A 24,227-nucleotide genomic window follows, 5' to 3' on the forward strand; every position below is an offset into this window, starting at 1 on the left:
TGTCACTTTCTTTGACTACAGGCGTGTACCTCTGTCTCTATCTGTGTTGTACTCAGGCTTTCCGAGTCTAGCGCAAAAAGTCTGAATGCTAAGAACTCTCGAGCTGTGCTTACAGGGGTGGGACCATTATCAAGCAAAAAACTTAGAAGTGATTCGAGAGAAGGGAGCTTGTCTCTGACGGCGAATTGCGTAGTCGTTAAATCATGCCTGACAGTGATTTTCATCCTGTTGGTATTCAAATGAAATGCAGATCTGAAATACACGAACTTTTCCGCATGTTTGCCTAAGTGTGTTGCAATTATGGAAATGGGTGGCTCCATGGAAACCATGAAGAGCTTATTTGAGTTTCCTTAATCTTTGTCGTTGATATTTGGAAATCTGTAATTATGAGCTGTTCACTTTTAGCTGACAGTCTATCAGAAACCCAGGACATTCAGCACAATGTTCTCCATCAGGAACAATCAGTTCTTTTTTTTTTTTTCCTTCCATGTTTGAAGTTAAAGTCATCATGTATGGTATACCCTCTTGTATTTTTTGATCTAGTTTCAGATATAATTGATGTTGAGGAAAGTCTTGTTGGTATTTTGCTCCATTCCAGCCAGCTCAACCGGCCTGTTCTGTGAACCAACTAGAGTTTCTCTATGGTTTATGCTTCTTTCACTGTCTCTCTTCAGGGGTGGATCAGTGATGTCAGGGCGGGGTCTTTCACTTCCTGTGGGAACCAGATCAAATCCAGCTGTAGGTTTGTGGCCTTCAGCGCAGAGCAGACCGGTAAGAAACAGTTTAGGTCAATTCATTTTGCAGACATCATAGTGCAAAAAATGTTTTCTGACAAGATCTTTCAAAGCAGGTTGCAAGATTGTTTTAAGGGGGGAGGATATTTGTGGTGCACCAAACTGAAAATGTCGTTGAAACAGCATTCGGTGTCACACTGATATGTGTCCCTATCAAATTTCCTCTCATTCAGCTCCAGCTTCTGAATTTTCCTAGGATTTCTAATAAACTGGGGAAGTAATCTTAGCAGAGGTGTAGTGTCAGACAAATGACAAAGTTCAGCTGTCTGTGAAGCAGAAGTCTCTTTTTTTCATATGCATATGGAAGTCCGGCTTGCGACCACCAGACCTAAAAAATAAGGAGCTGAAGACGGCCCTTTATACCTTAAAACAAAAAGAGTTACTATGACACATTCTAAACAAATGATAAGACAGCAACACCTGCCAATTAATTATATCTAAGTTGCAGACTAGACAACAGTTAGTTCTTTTCATATTCTGGGCGTACAGCCAGCTTACCAAATACATGCCCCTTATCTTACTGACCAAGGACAGGCAGCATCTTTATATATGTTTGAGCACACAGCCTACTTCATGCCACTAGACTGCATAGTTTGCAAAAAACGACAAAAACAAGAAATGATATTATTATCTCACTTCCCGGGCGACTCTCTTATGTTCTTCAGAGGCAAAATCAGAGAACGACGATGAATAATTCAAATAATAGGTCACTTTTTTCGCAACACAAATAGGCATGCAATCACTCTGCTGGTGCACAAAAACTCGCAGGGACACAGGACATGGGCTAAAGTGAGGTGGCAGTCAAGGCTTTCCTTAACCCTGGCAACTTTTCAAGCATTCGTTTTCCACTGATGCCTTCATCTTCCTCAGCCCCCACCTCAGCAGTAGGAATCGCCCAAAGCCATGAAGAGATTAAAGGGAACCAGCCGTGATCCCCGCAGTTAAACTGCCCTGAGAGCTTAGGAGGTCCCCAAAACACCCGTAAATTAGCTGCTGTTGCAGAACTCTTTTATAGAAGGGCTGGCCGGGTTCAAGGGGAATCAAATTAGCAGTTTCAGGAGAGGATCATTAAAAGAGCCCCTGTGTAACAGTAAATGTCACCTCCATCCCATTTCTTCCTTTTCTGCCGCTTTGGTAAGGTGGCCCCCCTGTTGTCGTACATGTTTGTGTGCTGTGTTAGGCGCTGTGGCAGGGGCTCCTGTCCCAGACCTGTCGGGAGCAGCGCCGTGTCTGACCTGTGCGCTCTCTCCTCAGGGGGTGGGATTCTGGGCCTGGTGTCCCTGGACCCTGGACCTGACGAGAGGTGGACAGTATCGCAGATTCCCTGTCACGCGGGTAGGTACTCAGCAGCCTGCACTGGAGATTAGATTCATACGTAGAAAGAAGAGACGCCCCCTTTCTCCCCGTCAGCCATGTGATATTTTATATAGGACCTTTCGAATGTTGAGCATCATTTCCTGTCACACAGCAATTTATTGCCTAGGTTACAACAGGCTCAACAGTTGCATAGTTTATGTGTAAGGTGCAAGCAGTCCAGGCTTTAACTTCATAAAAATAGCTTTACAATTTCCAGAATGTGCTTTTAAGGCTGCTGCAGCAGGCTGCAGATATTCATGTTTTTGTCGCAAGTACTAAAGTGAAACCTGTCAGGAAATGAACAAAAAATTGTTAAGGATAAACAAGGAAATTGTGACTAAAAAGTGCCAGAATAAAAACAGCAGTGTAAAATCACGTTTGCTTGCAAATCTCAGGCCATGAAGTCTGGCGGTTGTGCAGTAGTTTAGCCTAACACCTTTTTCTCCCTCTTTCTTTCTCTCAGACCTGATAACAGACTTTGATTTCTCCCCGTTTGACGACAGTCTTTTGGCTACCTGCTCTGCTGACGAGACTGTGAGTAGGAGTCAGTCTTTCACTTCAGAGTTCAGGTGCCTCTCCTGAAGAGATGAAGCTCTTGGATGTCATAGGCTTCAGAGCTAGAACGGATTATTCCGCAGATTTGTCAAGTTCTGATCAGTGTCTTAGCATTCAGTACAGAGACATATATTTTCATGCTCTAAAAAGTAGAACTTGTATAAGTACTGTATATAGTATAACTAAGCATGTGAAGCAGTGTGATACTGAAAGTAACACCAGTCAACAGTTTTACAGACTTCTGCCCTATCAGCTTAATGTAAACGTCCACAGCGAACAGCGATTGAAATATAGATTTCTGTCACATTTCAACTTGTTGTAAACATCAGTTTAAAGGCAGTTAAAAAGCTGTTTTGCAGAAGTGAAAAAGTGAAATTCGCCTGGCTTGCGATGTTTCATTCTTAGTCAAACCTAAGTTGTTCACAACACTCGTGGTATCACAGTATTGTATGTGGGGCTGGAACATCTCGAAATTGTGGCCAGTTACAGCTACTACACCCTGACACCAATGGAACTTGATGGGACAAATAGCCTGCTGTCGTTTAGAGCTGTTATGATATTTAAGCTGTCAGGAATTTTTATGTAGTTCCAGAGTGTGCACTTTGCTTTTCAAATTCATAGAGTTTATATGTTCTACTTGTGTTCACGTGGGTTTCCTCTGTGTGCTCCGGTTTCCTCCCATAGTCCAAAAATATCCTGGTGGGTTAACTGACTTCTGGGAAAATTGGCCCTGGTGTGAGTGTGTGTGTGTGTGTTCTGTGATGGCCTGGCGTCCCATCCAGGGTATACCCTGCCTTCCTGTAATTCAGCCCACAGTCTTGCCCTCTGTCTGATTAGGTCTCCCTTTACAAGACAAGCATTATTTTATATAATCAACTAAACGTGTCCCTCGTAAAAATAGTAAGCTTAAGAACAAAAAATGGGATATTTAGTTCTTGGCTTGGTTTGTAGAGCTTGTTGACCCCAGAGCCTCATGGGGCTGCTGCTTTAGTGATTATAGAACTGGCACTGCTCCCTGTGGCTTGGCACTTTCTTCCACAAACCCCATTACTCTTAGTTTTCAATGCTTTAACTTTCTGATCTATAAATCAGCTCTAAGATAGATTTTGATTTATTAGTTTTACTACTGTGGTCCTGATTTATGAATACCAGATGTGGCTTTCAGCATTTATTCTTAATTTCACAAATATGCTGATCCCAGGCAAACGCACTTATTGCACAGTTTTGCGTTCAGGGTTTGTTTTATGTAATGTGCTTTAGGGTTGGGCACCATCTGACAGTGCTTTACAATAGGGCAGTGCACAACTCCTCAATGCAAAGTGAAGTGTGAATCCTAAATCACTGTTACTTATGTCACCGTGCTAATAGTGAAGGCTGCTGTTTAATGCAAAAGCAGAGAGAACAGAGCTGTGTTTATATCAGAAATAAACTAGCAGTGTGAAAGGATCTCTGTCAGTATTAGGTAATATCTCAGATCTCACCACACGTGATAAAAATGCAAGACTGCATTTAGTTTAGCCTATTCTGAAATCACCTGTGCACCAATAAATGCCCTAAATCTCTCCAGTACATTTTTTCACTTGATTATTTCCCATGTTTTTTTTCTTACACTTGAAGGTTTTACTACATTTTTCTGCAGTGTCATTTTTACCAAACCAGTAGGTTATCAACAGAGAGGAAAGATTAAGGAACCATCATCGCTTGTTTTATCACAAGATACACGTTTTTGGCTTTTCCCATGTGAGTGATTAGGTTAGCTCTGTTGTTCTGATTAGCCAGAGGGAGTGACTTAATTACTCGTGCATTCGCTCGATCTTCATTAGGGATAATTAGCAGTGAAAAAGCAGGAATATCAACCAGTTTCCTGCTGATTCAGGCATGTGTTCACAGTTAGCAGACTTAGGAGGAGCCTTTGCTTGTAATTATAAAAGAGTCCATGAATCTTTTTTAAATAACATTCTTTATTGAGAAATACAGGCCTAGGTTTAATAGTTTAATAAACCAGAAAAATAATCAGGATCCATCTTCCTTATTCACACAAAAAAGAATAGCAGTGATTTAATAATTAGCTGTATCATTATCCATATTTGGGGATAATGCTTGCATCACATTTATAATGTTTTTTTTATTTATAAAGTTAAAATATAAAAAGGCGTCATGCAAGAATGTGTTTTATTAATCTTAACCTGGCACTTACTAATCATACCTGCCATTTGTACTTTCTTCCTTTGCCCAATGCCTGATTTGAAATGCCTAAAGAAAGAACATCTTTATTTAGCATCAAGGTACTTATGTAGGGCAACTTGGGAGAAAGCTGCTGAGATCACAAATAGGACCAAAGGTTTGGGCCAGCTGAAGTTATTGCCACAGTTGTTCTGTGTTCCTTTTCTAATGTTATCTTTCTAAAGTCATTTTTCCCCCTTTTTAATAGAAAGATAAGTTGTGAATTAATCCTGCATACTGCTAGCAGCCATATCACCCTGCAACTCACAATTGGCAACCCACTGAAGCTCAGCAGGTGGGAGCCTGGTCATTAAAAATCCCAGGGCGTTTCTCTAAAAGAGTAGGGGTGTAACCCCAGCGTCCTGGCCACATTTCCCATTGGCCCTTACCACTCATGGCCTCCTAATAATCCCCCTCTCTGAACTGGCTTCATTACTCTGCTCTCCTCCCCACTGAGAGCTGGTGTGTGGGGAGTGTACTGGTGCACTATGGCTGCTGTCGCATCATCCAGGTGGGGCTGCACATTGGTGGTGGTGGAGGGGATCCCCATTACCTGTAAAGCGCTTATGGTGGAGTGTCCAGAAAAGCGCTATATAAGTGTAAGCAATTATTATTATTATTTATTATTACTGTAGTGGCGCTATATGATGTTTTGCAGCTGCCCGTCTTGCAGTGCTGATTGAAAGTGTCACACTGCCACCTTCAGGACAGTCTTCGAACTGGCATTCTTGTTCTTTACTGCGGTAAAATGTTTTGAACTGAAATATAAACATGTAGTGGATAAAATAAAGGAAACACCAATGTAAAGTCACTCCGGGGGGGCGCTGGGCCTCCACGTGCGAGCATTATGGCGTGCCGTGGTGCGGATTTCTGCAGGAGGGAGGATTTCCACCAGAAAGTCAGTCGACTGACGTCATGGCTGACAGAGAGTGGGAGACGCTGCCCGAGGCACCGTTACAGAGTATCTCCTGACCGCCCGCTTGGGTTCGGGTCTGGTGGCTGACGGTGCCGTGATCCGTGGGTACCGTCAGCGTCGCGCTCATCAAACCACCGAGAGACCAACCACACGTGCTCTGCGGACGGGGGCCTCGTCTTCCTGGAAGACAGCCCTCAGCAGGAAGGAGGGGCTGCAGTGCCGAGGTGATCCCTCAGTGTGGCTGGGTACTCTTCGCAGTAATGCAGAGAAGTCAGTATCTGTCCTGCAGGGAGCACTTCTGCCCACTGTTGCCCTTTGCTGGTGGTGTCTTTCCCTCGTTGCTCCATACCGACATCATCTCACACACCATCCCTCTTGAAACATAAGAGCAGGGCGCTGTCTCAGTCACTGAAGCTCCTGCCGTGTTCTTGAAGCCCTTATTCTGGCTTCCTTCAAGAAACAGCTGGATCAGATCCTTGCATCGAATAGCTGCTAACTACCGAATGAGACAAACGAGCCTCCTCGTGGCTCTCTCATTATGTTCTTGTAAGTGCTTCACTCCAGTGAGAGGTGTGTCTGTGCGGGAAACGGCCTCACGTTTCACGACGGACGAAGCAGTCTTCCCTCCGTGACCTTTTCACTCCGGTGAAAGCCCCTTGGACGGGCTGGGGGGCCCCAGGGCTGTTACGGGGCGTTGGGGTCTCTCAGTGGGCGAATCCCGGCTCTTTCTCGCCCCCCCCCTGCAGGTGAAGGTGTGGCGGGTGCCAGGCCAGGATGGCGGACCTGCCTCTCCGGAGGTGACGCTGAGCCCCCGGGGGGGGCGCCTTGAGACCGTCCTCTTCCACCCGGCCGCCGGCGGGGTGCTGGCCACGGGCGCGGGCAGGACCGCCAACGTCTGGGACGCTTCCCGGCCGAGCCCCCTCGCAGGTCAGGCCCTCGTGTCTCAAGACGAGCTCCTCGTTCGGACCCCGGCCGCTCTCCTGCAGCCCCGAGATGATAATAATAATAATAATAAAAATAATAATAATAATAACAATAAACTTTATTTTATATAGCGCCTTTAAAGGTGGCTTCTCAAAGCGCTTTACAGGATGACGATAACGATAAATAATAAGACTACAACAATAAATAAGAAGATTTCACAAGACGGGACACAATTATAATTACAACAATACAACAATAACAATAGAGGAGACCGTGGAAGGTGGTATTAAGAAGAGCAGAGGGGTGAAGAATGGAAGCAGTTCAGTAAAGGCTTTTCTGAAGAAGAGGGTTTTGAGTCTGGATTTGAAGGAGTTTAGAGAAGGTGACTCTCTGATATCCTTGGGCAAAGAGTTCCAGAGCTTGGGGGCAGAACAGGAGAAGGCCCTGTCGCCCATACAATATAGACGGGCTTGGGGGACATGAAGGAGGGCAGAATTTGAAGAGCGGAGGTTGCGAGGTGGGGAGTAGGGCGATAAAAGTTCAGACAGGTATATATAATGAGCTGCACAAACACGACATGGCGTTGCGGTCGCGGTTGACCTCTAGTTTTACTGGGCAGGTCACGATTGCTGCTGTGACCAGGCGACAAAAAAAAGTTTGACGCTTTTTGGGGCTTTTAGCTGTCCTCAGAGCTCGTTGTAAATGCGGGTTAATTTCCTGCTGTAGGTCTGTGCCGTTCGAACTGAGGATCAGAGTGTCACTGTTGAACAGTCGCGGATTTCCAAGTCAGTGAGTGAGCCCAGCGTGTTCTTGGTTCCTGTGCAAGTTTAAAGCTTCGCCTTGGTCACACGGACAGCTCTTGATTGACAGCTGTGTGCAGCTGGTGGCCTTCTCTGCCCTGTGGACCGCAAACGTGTGACAAGTCAGCACATGATCCACTAATGCAAAGCAATTGCAAATTGATTTTGTTGCACAGAAATAATAATAATACTATGTTTTATATTATGTAGTGCCTTTAAAAGGTGGCTTCTCAAAGCGCTTTACAGAAGCACAACAACAGCAATAAAAAGACTACACAAGATATGACAACACACAAAGAGAGGATGGAGGTACCGAATACAGCAGGAGCAGAGGGGTAAAGAACAGAGCCAGTTCAGTAAAGGCTCTTCTGAAGAAGAAGGTTTTGAATCTGGATTTGTAGGAGTTTAGTGTAGGTGACTCTCTGACTTGATCTCTGGCACGAAGGAATCACTGAACTGCTGGAATAATGTTAGAAGTTTTCATGTTTTCCCTCCCCGATCGTTCTGATTTTGCTCTCTCTCGCTCCCTCATCCCTCTGTGCCTCTGCTGCTCACTCCTCCTCTCGGTTTCTCTCTTCCTCAGCCCTCGCTGACCACGGCGATCAGCTGCAGAGCCTCACGTGGAAGCAGGATGGTTCCCTGCTGGCCACCTCTTGCAAGGTAAGTCTGGTGTGGGAGATGTTCCGAGAGTAAAAAAAAAAAAACACTACACCCTGTGCATCGTGCCTTCCTGGCAGCACCAGGTCCACAGATGAGCTGACCAGCTGCTCAGAGCTTTTTTTTTGACACTAGCAAAAGGTGCCCCTGGATTAAACTGGGGTGCTTTCAAAAACATAGTTTTTCGAAACCTACCTTCATGCATTACTTCAAGCGAAACAATCAACATCCAGATGTAAGACCATGTAATTCTGACTAAGACTGTGTTTTCAGTTGTGTATGGGTGTATTAGGCTGTGTAATTAGAATAATGAGGTTTTTAGTTCTCTAGACAGCATTTCCTGATGATATCGCCTTCTCTCTAGTATTTACTGTTGCGCATATCCTGCGGGTGCAACAAGTTAAGCGGAAAACTTTCATTAAAGAGAAGCTGCAATGTTGGTATTCTACCACTAGATGGCAGCGAGTTCTCACTGAATTCTGTATTAGCGCTCTGACTGCTTGAAATATGTTTCACCCGGCTGGGTGGGTGGATATTCAAATAGTTTCTGTCATCGAAAGTATTTTTTCTTTTGTGAAAAAAGAAAATACAATTGAACTGGATTTCAGATTTTTTTAATTACATAACTAGAAAGGTCATTTATAGTATTGCTGCATAATGGAAAACCCTTGACACAATGTGTAAGTTAATAACTAAGAGCACCTTCAGGTCTCAGTTTAAGAAAGAGTCGTATCCCGTTGCCCTGTATTCAGATCTTGGGTGCCAGACCACATTCAGCTTGTCTAAGTTCGAGCACAGGGCACACAAAGACAAGCATCGAGTTATTGGTTTTTAAAATAGATGGAAACTGCTCAAGTGTCTGGAAGGCACCGTATGAAATTCTGCCTCAAAGTGGGTTACAAACACAAATTTATGAGAGAAGTCATTACTCCTGGCTCTGAAGGAAATGAAAATACATCTATAAATTACAACACCGAAGGGTTTAAACTTCTAAATGAATAATAAAATACTGGTGGTAAATGGTTTATGAACAATTTTTTGAAAAATGTACTGTTTTATAAGGGCCTCCTGTTGACTTTTGTGTTTCTTAATTTGTTATGAAGTAAAAGGAAAGTTTTGTTTATGACTGGAAGGTCATAAAAATTCCAGTCAATCTCTTTGTTTTTTAGAAGAGTGCCAAATCAAAACACTGAAATACTCTGTCACAATTTGAGAGTACAACAGAAACATATGGTTGTATATGAAACATATGAAAGTATATTTTCAGACTATGGCCAGATGAGACTACAGCAGGAGAGTATTGCCAGGTGAGAGTACAGCAGGAGAGTATTGCCAGGTGAGAGTGGAGCAGGAGAGTATAGCCAGGTGAGAGTACAGCAGGAGAGTATAGCCAGGTGAATTTACACCAGAATAATATGGCTAGAGAAGAACAACTGATAAGTTTATGTCTGAACAAATTGTAACCCAGTTTCTGCTCATTTTCACTCCGTGCAAAAAAATATTTGCTGCTCCTTGCAGGCTGAGCTACTGCCTTGCCGGTTTTGTCGGTTCAGTTCGTAATCCTTCTAACAGGGAAACAGGCCTTTCAGTTGCCTTTGTTACAATAGACCATAGCAATTCCCCTACCACAGCCCTTTTGACAGTCTGCAAAACATGCAGTCTCCATTATGAGGCCAACACACGTGGTCAGATGTCCCCACATTCACTAAAAAATAGATCAAAGCACTTAATTCTCTTCCAATGGGAAGAAATCATAGAGGTTAAAAAAAGAATACGTCTTGTCAGAACAGACGTCTGAATCTACTTGTAAGCGCTTTGATAACAAAGCCCACAATGTTCCAATCCCTGGAAAGGATTGCTGTTTTCTACAGGCTTTGGTCTGTCCCGGCTGGACTGTGTGCCTCACCTCAAATTAATCATTATTTCTGCCATAATTGCTATAATTATTATTTTAAGTTTGGCTTAGGCCATAAATTCTGGCGAGATGAGTCACTTCCTTTTGCGGGGGTATTCAGGGTACGATGTCATCATTGCTTCTAAGAAAAGACATTGCTGGTGGTGCAATTAGTAAAGTTACTAAATCCAGCCCCGTGTGTTAACCAGATCAACAGGTTTGACAGCTATCGCAGCCCAGAACACAGGCTTGAGCTTGGCTTAAGGATGCAGTGAGGAAGCCAAGTGGCAGATCAAGTAATAACAAACAATACAAATACAGTTTTACTTATAAGTGCTGTGTTGTACTGTAGTGTACCTGCGGGATACCTCTTGGAAGAAAACCACAAAAACTAGAAATTGAGCGTAACGTGAAACTATACATTTAAAGCTGAAATGTGTAGCCTTTTAGAGAATTTTAGAAATGTCAGCAGTTGCAGAGTCTGTAAAGTATTTGGACAGTGCAGGAACACAGGGAGAACATGCAGACTTCACACAGAAGGTGCACCAGATCAGAGTGGATCCTAGGGCGTCAGCTGTGAGGCCCTTTTCTTTGGCCAAACGAACCTGTTAACTCTCCTTCTGAAATCTGAAATCCTGTTTGCCCCTTTTATTTCTGCAGTGCTGTTATCTACTAGATATGTCACATTATAATGGAACAAGCAGAGTTTAATTCCACGCAAGAAGGTAGAAAGAAATCTAAAAATGCCATGTTCCAGCTGACTACCATTCTTGAGCCACACCTGAAGAAGGCTCCGCAGCTGAGACGTGACTTTCTGCTTTTTCGCGTGGAGTGAAACTCTACTCCTTCCTTGGCTGCCCATGGGCTCCAACGGATTCCCACTCCAACCTGTGTCACGTGACATTGCTCAGCTGCTGGTCAGGCAGAGACTGAGGAAGGACTCAGGTGGATTGTATCTCTCGGGTCGTCTTCCAAGGAGTGTTAGAGCAAAGCAGCAGCCTTACTGCAGAATCCCAGAACCTCCGTCATAAACTCAAGCTGATGCTACAGTTTCAATCCGAATTTCGGATGGGATTACTCCACTTTAATTTCAATTTTTGCCAAGCTGAATACTACACAGAAGACTATTGATTCACGTCAAAATGTGAATTTGCATGGCTTTTCATTTCTTAAGTAAAGGTATTTTTGCTGAGCTATGTGTTACAGTATGTTAAGTAAAGCTGTTGTCCAGTCAGTTTCCTTTGTTAATTCCACTTCAGAGGACAGGCAAATGTTGCACTTTTGGTTTTTGAAGATAAAACAGCATTATTGGATAAAATCAACAACCATTTGCTGTAGCACAATTTGTCATGCAACCTTTAAAGATAAATCTTCAAAATTCAATCAGAACATGTCTATTGACTATAGTGCTTGTATGATAAAATCCCGAACATCGTTAACAATTTAAAAATATATCTGGATATTTTTGTGATAGGTTTGTTTGGTAGATTCTCACGTTTTACCTTCTGTTTTAATTGTTCAGTTGTATCATGGAGGTCCGAGTTTTTAAATTCATTGGTGGTGCAGGTACAAATTCCAGTTTGCCTCTGTTGAGTGTCACATACCCCGGGAAGTGTCTGTAATCAGACCTTCTGAATAATTCACTGCATGTACCCTGTGCAAACCATTTCCTCTCAGGTTTTCTTTGGTTGGTGTGAAATGAAAGGCAGCAGTCTGAGACGCCTTGGTGGAGGCAGGGTGTGTGTGCGCACTGTAGCAGGGCTTGTTCCTACGGGAGAGAGAGTCACTTCTGCTGCCCTCAGTTGTTGCCTCAGGCGTGAAGCAGGAGAAATGACAAACTAATTATTGGGAGAAAATGGATCACAAGCTGTTTCTGGGACCTCGTAATTTTTCAGTTTTGTGTAATTTAACTTAATAGGCTTTAATCTCCACAATCTGGCTTATGAAGACAAAATAAACAGGCCAACATGTGTGTTCAATTGAGATCAATTTCACATTCTTTAAAAATCCATAATATAGAACATGTGAAGGGGGGGGTTGTCTGTGGAATCTGGAATGGAAAGGTCTTACCTGGACGGTGTTGTGGGTGTGTGTCTCAAAAAGAGCAAAGCCAACTTAGAGGTTAGACTGGGCAAAGAAGTTGATGATTAAGTCAGAAATTCAAAGAGCATCTAAGCACCTTGAAGCTGCCTACTTTTAATTTCTCTGTCTTTAATTTAAAAAAAAAAATTCTGGGGTTCTAAAAGGTTATGAGTTCCCCCCTGTTCTCTGCTGTAATCCCCGACACACAGGTTTGACCGGAGTAGCGTAATTGTGCTGTCAATCAAAAGTGATGGATACCGTTGCCTGGGGAACTCAGACAGTGAAGATGGCAGCTCTGTGAGTTAATAAAAAGAGGCGAGAATCCCCGATTACTGTACACAAACCCTTTTCAGCTGGTCTGCAGAGAAATTGCCTTGTTTTTCTATGGGAAAGGCCTGGTGCAGATGACCCTTTATTAGTACAAGGAAGAGCTCATTAATAAACGCAGCATTCGAAGGCCTCGTAATTAAAAAGGCAGTTTCTTGTGAGACGGAAACAATTTGTGTATGTGAAGGAATGGGATAAAGAATTTTAACCCCAGGCCCTGCAGCGTAAAACCCTGAGGTCAGAGCACATACATCCCAAAGGGTGAAGTGTACTGGATCAATCAACATTTTTCACTTTTTGTGTTCTTGTGTATTTTTTTTCCATTTTAAAGCTTGTCCTGGGTGGCACGGTGGTGCAGTCATTAGCATTGCTGCTTTGCAGCACTGGGCGGCCCTGGGTTCAATTCTGGACCTGCGGGGCTGTCTGTGTGGAGTGTGTATGTTCTCCCTGTGTTCGTGAGGGTTTCCTCCCACAGTCCCGAGACGTACTGGTAGGTTCGTTGGCTTCTGGGAAAACTGGCCCTGGTGTGAGTGTGTGTGTGTCTGGCGTCTTGGATAGGCTCTGACACCCCCACGACCCTGAATTGGAAGAAAGGCTTATCCCCTTAGCAACCCAGAGGACAAAGCTGGTTATGAGGTCTGTTTTAATTTAGGAAAACAAGAGAGTGCAACATTCTTTGAGGGCCAAACCAAATTTGTAGAAATTCGGAATGAGTTAAGTGGCTCCTCCCATCCAATGAAGAGCTTAGGGAAGAGCTAAGTGCCTGAGCTCGGGGAAGGTGAGATGTCAGGGTCTAGGCATGTCAGCACGCCATCCATCCAGCTGCCTGGAATTCTGGGATCGAAACTTGTGCAGGTTAAACAGTAAACGGGGTGCATGGTTACAGTATAGTTGCCTAGCTGACTGCATGAGAAAGTCATCACAAAATTTGGAATACGTGCATGGTCCACATGTGCTAGATTGGAGGAAAGCCTGTATATTATCTAGGGTTCTAGCCTATACTATGCTCTACCCTCTTTTTTTGAGATGCCATTGATTTCCAGCACTATCGTGTGCCAGACTTCAGGAGTGCTGGAAATCCATGAAATGCCATTTGAAAGAAGATGCTTCCTATATGAAAAAGCCTGAGGGTAACCAGCAGGTTGAGCCTACGTCCAGGAGATCATCGCTTCGCCTCTTCAGAGCCCCGTTGGGCCCTTGACCCCAGCCTGGCCCGAAGGGGACCGGCCGGTTTCTTGCCGAGGCGGCTCAGGGGTGAGGCGGGGAGCAGGGTTCGACTCGCGACAAGCTGAGGCAGGCCGGGCACAAATCAGAGTTGACACAAGAGGTGTGGAGGCACAGGGGAGGCTGCAGGACTTCAGCGGTCAATCAGTGCTGATTGGGAAGGGCCTCAGTGATGGAGGTGTGCAGGCAGCAGGCCTTTCCCATTATAGCAGCTTCCCCTGCAATCACTAATTACCTTGCTGCTGATTGGCGCTGCTGATTGGAGCCACATGCCGGTAGGGTTACTCAGAGGTCACAGTGAACAGCGCAGGGACGGCAATGGAGGGTGTGCTGCTGTGTAGCAGCATGTCAGTATTCCCATTTTCTGAGCTGGTATCAGCTTAACATGGAAGGGAACCAACCCATTACAGCCTTGATTGCGAGATAATTATACCCAGTGATTTCGTTTCTATCCAGTGCATTGATTTCTTTGCACAGACTGATGGAAAGCCCCAGAAAATCTGAGCTAATTTATTTCTGCCTTTTTTTTTTAGGATATTACAGTATTTGTGTTCTGACTGAGGCCGACTTAGCCTAAGGCGACCCACGGAGGAACTGGTTGGAAAAGGCGTTGAATTTATTCTTGCTTAGTGGTAGTGCATTCTGGAGTTTGATCCATGTCGGGGCAGGGGGAACAGAAAATGTTGCCAGAGACCTTTGATAGAAGGAGTTAATTCAATTATAATATATTCTGACTATTTTAATCAAACCAAGCCTGTCAGGTGTTCAGATTTCCTTGCTGCACTTTGCGTGAAGGTTACTTGAAGCCAGAGAGTCTTAGCAAACGCCTACACATTTACCGAATGTGGTTTGCAGGAGGCCTGCAGAATTCCTGAGTATTTTGTTTTGTGGCACCCACACTCTAAGCACAGTGTGTCTCCAGTCTGTGTGGTTGCTAAAGCTGAGATAACAGGATGGCGTGTCAGACAGGACTGGAAGTATCTGAGCGCTTGTGGGCTGGAGCCCTCTCGCTGTCCTCAGTGCTGTCTGTGCCGCTGCACAGAGTGTGGCAGGCCTGTGTGTAAGTGCTGCAGTTTCACCATCAGCTACACTACGTCTGTTTTGGAGCCTCTGTAGTAAGGGCTCTTGCCCTCTTTTGTGCCAAGTTCGCTTGATGGCAGTATTTCCTTGAGGACATGGTTTAGAGCAGTGGTTCTCAAAGTGTGGTCCGTGGACCACTGGTGGTCCGTGAGCGTGCGCCAGGTGGTCCGCGGGCTGACCTTGTCACCTCTCTTAAAGCAAGTCTAAGCAGCGCCATTCTTCACATTAACTTTTTAAGTCATAAAAACATCTTCAAAATATGCAATTTTGTTTGTAAAAAGATTAATACCATACCATGGAACTTCAAGAACCACTGTTTTAGAGCACTGGCACAGCAGCGGTTAACTTCCTCTCACCCACAAAACAGCCGTTATCGAGAAGGGACAGAGACAGAGAGTCATTAGAAACCAGTTTGAAAACGAACGAATGAATCTCGTAAACCTCTTTGCTCCACATTTAAGCATATAGTGTGTTTCTCACTGGAGCCCCAGTGGAATCGACAGACAGCAACCTCAGACGATGACCTGCACCTAGGCAGAGGTGTCTTAGTATTTCACCACCTTTTCCATGCCACAGCACACTTATACGGTATATACAGTATAAAAACTGCTCTCCTCTCCGCAGACACATCATTGGCCTGAGAGCATTATCATTGCTATAATAAACAAAACTTCTTCACGGGTTTAATCTGATTTTTGAAGTGCACAGCCGCCTGATCCTGGCCCGCGCCGATTGCAGTGAAATGCAGTATTCCTGCTAAGTGGTCCTCAGGTGTTCTCCGTTTTCTTGGTTTGTATGTCTTGACAAACGTTCAACTCTCACCCCGCTGTGAAATACTACCATGCGTGACAAAGGCGCACTGCAGAGGGTTGTGTTGACAGCACAGAGGGTTGTAGGATGTGGTTGACCTTCAATCGGTGAGATTCCCACCAGGCGTTGTCGCAGTAAAGACCAGTCCATCATTCAGGGTCCCAACCATCATGGCCACAAACTGTTCTCACCCCCCGTGCTCTGGCAAGCAATACCACACTATTATAGTATGGACCACTAGACTCAAGAACAGCTTCTACCCTATGGCAGTGCACATCCTCGACAGCTAACTGCAATGCCTCAGACTCGGTGCGCGTCTGTATGCACGTATGCACTTTTTGCATGGTCTATCATGGTTTTTTTTTCACTACTACATATTTATTGTTCTGGTTGAATTATTTATTACGTTGTAATGTCTGCATCGTGTGGTGTTCTGTGTTGGTGTGCGTCATCTGCAGTACTGTGTGTTCCCGAGAGATCAGTGTGAATAACGTCCATATGGTTATAAACTCCTACTCTCCTCCAACCCCACGCGGACACATCCTGGAGTGTGGCCTCTGTCTCTTGTGTATCCGCTGCACGTGTGACACAACACTTTGGTTCCTTTGCAAAGCTTAGATATCTGTTGAAACATTATTGAAACAATTTTTTTTTTCTTGTATGAGGCTTTTCCAGACTTCTGCAGCCCAGCGGGTAATGTCTGAAAGAAGGGACACTGCTTTAGACAGGACAAAGATTTTTGAGCTGGACCTTGGTTTTGGACCTCTTTCTCAGCAGAAACACGGTCTCACTGGAGCACAGTTGTTTCTGTCATCCTTGACAATGGTTCTGATTCACAAACTTTAAGCAGCAGCGTTGCGGCAGCAGCGACTCAATTTCCAAGTCAAAACACACTGGGGAAAGTCTCTGTAACCTACTGTTTAATATTCTTGAATTTGAAGAGGTTCTTTAAGTATGCTTCGAGAATGTATGATAGAAAAATCTTTCTTTATATTCCCACAAGATTTGGCTTACTCTTATGTTAATAAAAAAACACGCAAATCATTCATAACATATCCAGAAATGCAGATTTCACAAAGTCCGCTTTGAGTACTTGTAACATGATGCAAACATATTAATAAGGCTCTTTGTTTTGCTTCCTTCTAGGATAAGAAACTGCGCGTCTTTGATCCCAGAGCTCAGCTAACACCTGTGCAGGCAAGTAAATTCTGCGCTTTAACCTGATCAGGAGGGAATCAGAATATCAGTCAAAGATCATTTTTTCCCCAAAATTAAGTTCTGTGCTGGGAACAGTAAAACCGAGGGTCTGGAACATTGCTCTCTTTTTGAGAGAGAGTAATACATCAGATGTTGTAAAAGATGGTGAATTAAACTATGTGGAGTACTTAAGAGTGCCAGCACTTGGCATCCTCATAAGGGTGTGCTGTGACTTTGTTAAGATTAGAATGCTAAAAGGAATGATATTCTTTTTCACCATGTTGCTGTTTAATTCAAAGCACAGTGATGACTTGGTGCTTACTGCCTGTTTTAAAGATCATCCTCACACTGTCAACAGTACAGTACTTGTTAAACAGCCCTCTTAATTTCTCAGAGGGCTGTCAGATTGTCTGAAGGCTAGAGGTAAAGAGGACTGTCATTCCTCCTCAGACATATTTGGCCTTTACACAGTTTATTTTTGTATACCTCATTACATCTCTCATAACAAAAAAGGGTGCGATTCTGTTTCAGTGCACTCAGCGTTTTGTATATGTTGTCAAACAGACTGTGCGGCCTTTTTTACAGCGTTTTACAATACCACAGCAGAGTGGAGGCCTCAGGCTGTTTGTCTAGTTGCTTCTGTATGTCTGACCGAGTATAACCACTGCTCATGTCATCCTAACAACACGACAACCCAGAAGTGCCTCTGTTTTCTGTACCTTCACAATGTCCGTGCTGGCTCTTAAGAGATAGAAAAATAGGCTTTTATTTTTTCTTCAATGCCGTAGTTCCACTTGTGGGGAAATAATATTCTGGGCTTTATTTCTTGTCAGATGTTGTAGCCAATCTTGTTTCCCAGGCAGCAGTTCTCCCATTTTATGGTTATACAATTTTTTTTAAGCATCAAAGAGTAATAAAAAGGACAGTGAATGAAACAGTGCCGGGTTTGACCCCTCATACACACCAGTTGTCGGTTTCTTTAAAAGTAAAGGAGACGTGGAGCAGACCTCAGCACAGTGTTGAAAGGCCTCATTTTTCTTGTCTGGATTTATGCGGGATTTTCTGACCTGGTAAGGAGGTGTCTGGAATGTACAGTCCAGGAATGCCCTGATTTTCACCGGCTCCAGCCAGCTAAAGTCTTCAACGTCCTTTTCCCAGTCGAAGTGCCCTGAGAGGGAATACTGTTCCCAACGGAGCGGTCAGGAGCCTCTGAGAGAAGGACGGTGTGTAGCTGCGTTCTTGGCTATTAGTCCTAGAGGTCAATGTTCCCTCTTATTTATCTAATCTTACTTGTTTATTTGTTTTACTCCTCCCACTCTCCTCAATCTCTCCTTGATCCCCTGCTAAAATTAATCCCAGAAGACACTCTCAAAGGCCTGTGACCACTGCAGAGCTCCAGGGTTTACACACTGATAGGGCCCCACAGTAGTTTGGTTGAGATGCGATTAGGTTGTATTTCCATTATATGGAATGCCTGGGAATCCTCACCCCCCCAGTGTCAAATCTGGGCCCCTTCGTACCAGCTAACTCTGCTCGTTTTTAGGGCATTATATGATTCACAAGAAGCTGAGTTAGGCAACAACCTAACTCCATTCACCCAGGAGACGAGAGCCTAAACCGTATGCCAAAAAAAAGTCAGCAGTTACAACATTTTCCGATACCTACCCTGGGGTCTCCATTTCACAATTACGAACATTTATCGTGACGTAAAGTGAGTTTAGATCCCTTGTAAAGCGGTGCAGATTTTTGAGTGAATGATTAGGAAGAGGCTGGATCACTGCCCTAGAGTCCCCCTCACTGCCCTGAAGCGTGAGCTGGAGAACACAGAACTGTTTCATTTCTGAGGCCCAACTGGGCACCTTGGTCTCCTGGACTCGTCCTGGGCTCATTCTGCAGCTCTCCTTGAATGGCTGTGAGCCCTGGCACTGCTTCTTCTAACCAGGCCAGCCCGCTGTCCACCTCCTGGGCTTCACTTGGAGCATTTGAGGCCACAAACCAGCATAAGCCTTCACCAAAATTAGCGCATGCTTTGGCAGGGAAGGGCTTTGATTCTGCACTTTTCAAAGTGGAACAATCTGTCTTCTCCTTTCCGGGGTTTGGGACGGGTCTCTCAGTTCGCAGTCGGGGAAAATGTAAATTTCTGTTCTGATTCTCCTCGTGTGCATTGATGGCTTTTTTTCCCCTTCTTCTGCCTGCCTTATTTCGGTGGTTCCTCACAGAGGCGTCGGCTCGTCACCACGCTCTGCTTGCGGGCGACTCGAGTCCCGCCGCTCCCGAGGTAAATCTGCTGGAAGATGGGCCCGAACCCTCTCACTGAGGAGAGAAGTCGAACAGGAAATGAAACAAGAGTGTTAAGAATAGGCGGCGGGTCCACAATTAAGTTTAGCAGGTGTACGAATGAGTTTACCCCTGCGGGTCTCCTATAACCTGTTGAGATGGTATCCACGCACAGGAACATGAGCTTTGAGAGTGGGGTTTTTAAACAGTGAAAACGACACTCTGCGCAGCGCACTGCCTGCCTACCTGGAGGGATTGATGACTGCATTGATAACTGGAAACTTGCTTTCACGCACTTTCCACTCAGTGAACAGAGCAAGCTATTAGTGACAAGTTCATGATTCCTGGGCAGCTGCCTGTAGCCGAAGACGTTGGTGTCTCCCCCATTTCCAGAAACGTATCACTTTTCGCGTGGTGAATTTATACTCTTTCCACAGCTTTTCGTACACCCCCTTGTTGAAATTCAATCTTCCGTCCTCGACCCACTCACAGCCGTAGGTATATCAACAACAATCGTTTGCTTCCACACGGGTCCACCTTGCTTGTTTTATCTTTTCCTGTCGGTAGCTATCGGTCACCAAACCGCAAAGAGGAACCAGTTTCTACCCCTGTTCCCTGCCAGATCCGGCTCTTATGACTCCGTGATTCGTCCTGAAAGAAACTGCCAAAAATAATACAAATTTTTGCTCTACTTTGGTGGATTTGAAAAATAGTAAAGTCCTAGCTTAAATGTGTTACTATTTTTACTCCTGTAAGCAGAGAGTATTTGGGAAGTGCCTTTAAAACTGAGAACAGGAGACTCTTCTTTACCCACAGGGTGGTGGGAGGGTGGAACAAATCTGTCCTGCCGTGTTATTGTAGTCAATGCTTTGGCTTCTTCCAAGAAATGACTGAATAAGATCCTTGAATCAATTAGCTGCTAACTACCAAACGGACTACATGGACAATTGGCCTCTCAGCGATTCTTATGTTCTTATGAACTATTAATTCTGCATTGAAGGTTCCGGCAGGGGTGTGACTAGGACCTCCGGGGTAAAAGAACTCTGCATCTGTGGGCATTATGTTTCTTTCAATTAAGTCCCATGTTCCTGTTGCTGGCTTGTCATGGAGGATCTGTGAAGGATTTGCGAGCAAGAGTAGTCAGTTCAGCCAGTCCTCTGTGCTTGCATGCTAGTAGTTAATTGAATTAAGATTCTCTTCCAGCTGAGGAATGCATTTTCACAACACGGCTTCATAATTTGGTCCAGAAACACCTAAGGTTTGATGTGGTAAACTGCGCCTTTAACAAATATCTGCTGGAACCATCCCTGCCTGATAAATTAGGCTCCATCAGTTGAAATTATTTTTGGAACTGTTTGCAGAATAGATCTTCCCACACCTAGAGCTGTACTAACCTAGCTCTAATCTGAAAAATGGTCCTGCAATTTGACATCATAATAGACCTATTTTTTCCAGTATTTCTTCATCTCCAAATACCTTTCACAGCGTTTTCAGATGGCTTCTAACAGCTAGCTGTCAATATTTCTGGAAAGTTTTGTGTTTTGAAATGATGAAACACCTTGTATTATCGCATTTACATTTAGCATTGGAATTAATTGTGATGGAGTTAGGGTTGGCGTAGTGGGTAGCATTAATGCCTCTCAGCGCTGAGGCCCTGGGTTCAGTTCCGGACCTGGAGTGCTGTCTGTGTGGAGTCTGTATCTTCTCTCCATGTTCATGTGGGTTGTGTCTGGGTGCATTTGTCCAGGGTGTACCCTCTACATTATGCCTGTTGCTTGCCCCCACGACCCTGTACTGGAAGACGTAGTTAGAAAAAGGACGGATTGATAACACAGTGCAGGCAGCCCTGCGCAGTTAGGGGCCACAGTCACCCCCTGGGCCCGCCGTCCTCCAGGTCCCTCCTCTCCACGTTCCGTGCGGGATCACGCTCGCTGACATCCGCCCACGTCCCACCCAGCTGCACCGCCGGCCTGGCATTCCAGAAAAACAGCCGGAAAAGGTGAGCTCAGAGCAGTGTTATTCCAGCGGAGGAAGAAGTTCCATCTCCATACCGTGTGTGTGTGTGTGTGTGTGTTTAAATTACAGAGCTGAAAATACTCCTCATAGTTTCAGGACTGTGCTGGCGGGAGAGTCGGAGAGCTGTGGTCGCTGGCAGAGGAAGGAGGCAGGAAAGGGAATATTTTTCGGAGTCCAGGCCAAATTCAATGATTTTGTGAAATAAGAGAGGGTTTGGAATGGCTTACAGAGAAAAGGGTGGGTCAGCGCAGTCGGTGAAGATTATAATGCACCTCTCATGTCCTTTGAAAATGGTTTGAAAGGCCGTGCTTGAGGGGGCGTACCCCGTTTTACGTATCTCAGGGGCCCCAGACAGAGAGGCAAGGTTCAGGATGATTTGTTAGGTTACATTGTTGTTTGCTTCTTTTGACAGTTTTAATGTTTCCCCAACAGTGTTTGTCACAAAACTGGAAGTTATGGTATCCTGTGCTCCGAGGATAAAGAAATCACTGTGGTTAGCTTGCTTGAATTACTCAATGAAAATATCTTTATGTGCTGGAGGAGTACTCAGTGCATGGTGACATTTTCATTTTTTTCTACTTGAAACGGTCAAAAGGTACTGCGAAACGTAATGATTTAATTTTTTTAGGGTGTTATCTGAAGACCTGGGCATGGTCGTAACTGTAAACCACATCTTTCTGAAACTTCATCAAGTTATTAAGTAACTTGGCAAGAGGACCAAATACGTTGAATGGTAAAAGTGTCCCTCATCAACCGCAGGGGTTACCTTCCTGAAAACCCCCGCTGGTCAGTACTTGAGTGCAGAGGAGTTATGGGAGTTACGTTTCCACATTCTGGGTTATACTCATCACTAGCACACGTACTGTACCTTGCAGATTCCTCCTTAGAAATTACAATTACAACACATGGTTTCCCGCAGTTGTGTACAGGCCTGCCTGACCAAAAATTGGTGCCACCTGACCAGAAAAAATTCTTGGACTCCAATGAGAAATGTACACAAGAATACATATTGAAATGCTGTTTTATAGTGATACACCGCGAGGTCATTCGCTTGCCAGCAACTGCGATGGTACATAACCACACAGCTGTGAAGTCCAACACATTGGGACCCGTTCTCACGTGTTTGCATCAGGTCTAGGTTGATTTAAAATCCTGAAAGTAACATTTTGAAATTGTGGTTGTGATGTGTGATTCCGTTAATTGGCAATCGCAGTTTTTGACAGAAAATCTCTGGGGATTTGAACCCCTTGAGAGCTCTGTCAGGTATCGATACAGAAGAGTTATCTTCTCAGATGTTGATACTTAGAAATAGCCAGACAATTGAACCTACCCGAGAGGAATCGGGAGCACGTGCTCCCGTGAGCTGCTGGCGGCTCGGCCGAGAGGAGAGACTCGGGGGAGGCAGGCCGAGTCACAAGCCGGCGGAGAGAAGCCGGCTGCTTTTCCCCCTGGGGTGGGGAAGGCCGTTTCTCGATGTGGAAACCGCGTGCGCCCAAGTGCGCGAGGCCATCATTTCGGACGAGCCGCCTTCCCTCGGCGTTTTTTCTCCCGTCGAACCCAGGCAGCCCGGGCGAGGCTTTGCTGCTGCTTCCCTGCCTGCGGGGCTGCCCTGTCCAAAATCTCTCTCGGCTCGGTCTTTGCTGGTTGCCCCGCAGGAGCCTCGTTTTTCAGTGCCATCAGTCAGAGCGAGAGGGGATAAATGCCGCCAAGACGGTTCTGAAAGCGCCTGTGACGTCTCTTTGAGACACAACATAAAACCCCAAAACGGACTCATGTTCCACCCGTTCTCCTGCGACACGAGAGGCTTCCTGGCACAGCCTTGTACTCCTAAAGGTGTGCCAGTCTGGTACGCCGGCATTCACCTTTGCTGTTCGGTCGATTGGCTTAACCAGGGGTCAGACGCAGTGCAGTCTGTGAAATCGGCAAACTCAGACAATTGCCAAGTCGAGGTGTCCCTGTGCTTAGCTGATGCGAAAGGGCCTTGCATTTTTCCCAGCCGCGGCAGTTTCCCATATGCTTCGCGTGTAAAGGGGCTTGCGCCCTTTTAATGGTTTCCCATGCCTGGCTCATAAAACCATGGACCGCGTAGTCCTCATGGAGGCTTGAGTGCCGAATTGGGGGTTGCCTTGGAAACTGCCGTGGAGTGGTGGTGTCTGGGCGCTGCGAGAATGAATGTGCTTCCCGTTGTGACCCCTGACTCCCTCTGTACACAGTCCCTGAGAGTCATTAAGGAACAAAGGCGCTGCAGAGCTCATCTCTATGGGAAAGTCTCATTGTCGGTGACCCTCTTCGCCACCAGGGGTGTGGAGTCAAAGACACCAGGAAGCAGGGTCCCCCAACGTCATTGAAATCTGCAGGCGTGGAGAAAAAATGTCAATATACCCACGCCACCCGTGTGATGATTCCAGCCTGACTTAAAGCCAGTTTGAATTGCAAAGATGGGAAGGCCTGGAAATGTTTGCCTGCTTCTATAGGTTACAACTTACAACTTTGGCCAACAAGAAAACAAAGGTGGAAACGTTGGAGCAGAGGTGTTTAGACCCCCTGAAAAACCTGCTGGTAAATGGAAGAAAACAACTTTACGTTTCAGTCTGTGTTTCATCTGGGCAATTTATTTGCATTTCAAAGTGTGGTTTTTGCACGAGACGCTTCTTCCAGATGGATAAGGAGCTCGGTGACTTTCTGCCAGGTGTCTAAACATGCCCTAGCGTCACTCGAGACGCAGGCAAGGCCTGTACCGACCCGGGCGGCGGTTACTCATCGAGATGTGAGCAGGAAGAGAGAGGAGACCCATCTGCAGATTCGAAAGTGTGCCGATGAAAGCCACGAGGAGACTGGGATGTGGGAGCAAACCAGGAAACTGGGATGTAAGCAGGGCATTTTTTTATTGGGGGGGGGGGGGTGGGTAATCCAACCGACTTTTAAGATTCAAGATGGCCTGTGTGAAAGGAGAAGGCGGTGTGTGTGTGTGGGGGGGGGGGCGATGAGGAAAACTGGATGAGTAATGAGAAAAGAGCCTGCCAAGAAAGAGGTCTAGACTCCGAGAGGCACGTATACCCAGATAGAGAGCAGCCTTAGAGAGAATTAACCGGCCT

The 24,227-nt window shown here is 45.3% G+C and overlaps 1 protein-coding gene across 1 annotated transcript in view; it reads left to right on the plus strand.

Moving 5' to 3' along the window:
- coro7 (coronin 7) overlaps window positions 1-24,227 on the plus strand; it is a 190,597-nt gene that overhangs the window by 6,058 nt on the left and 160,312 nt on the right. Inside the window, exons 3-8 of the mRNA XM_069180818.1 lie at window positions 675-771; window positions 2,049-2,129; window positions 2,614-2,684; window positions 6,591-6,771; window positions 8,152-8,228; window positions 16,789-16,839. Of these exons, the coding sequence (XP_069036919.1) occupies window positions 675-771; window positions 2,049-2,129; window positions 2,614-2,684; window positions 6,591-6,771; window positions 8,152-8,228; window positions 16,789-16,839 (558 nt within the window). The remainder of the gene's footprint in view (window positions 1-674; window positions 772-2,048; window positions 2,130-2,613; window positions 2,685-6,590; window positions 6,772-8,151; window positions 8,229-16,788; window positions 16,840-24,227) is intronic.

The sequence above is a fragment of the Lepisosteus oculatus genome, chromosome 19 (assembly GCF_040954835.1).
Source record: "Lepisosteus oculatus isolate fLepOcu1 chromosome 19, fLepOcu1.hap2, whole genome shotgun sequence".
Lineage (NCBI taxonomy): Eukaryota > Metazoa > Chordata > Actinopteri > Semionotiformes > Lepisosteidae > Lepisosteus > Lepisosteus oculatus.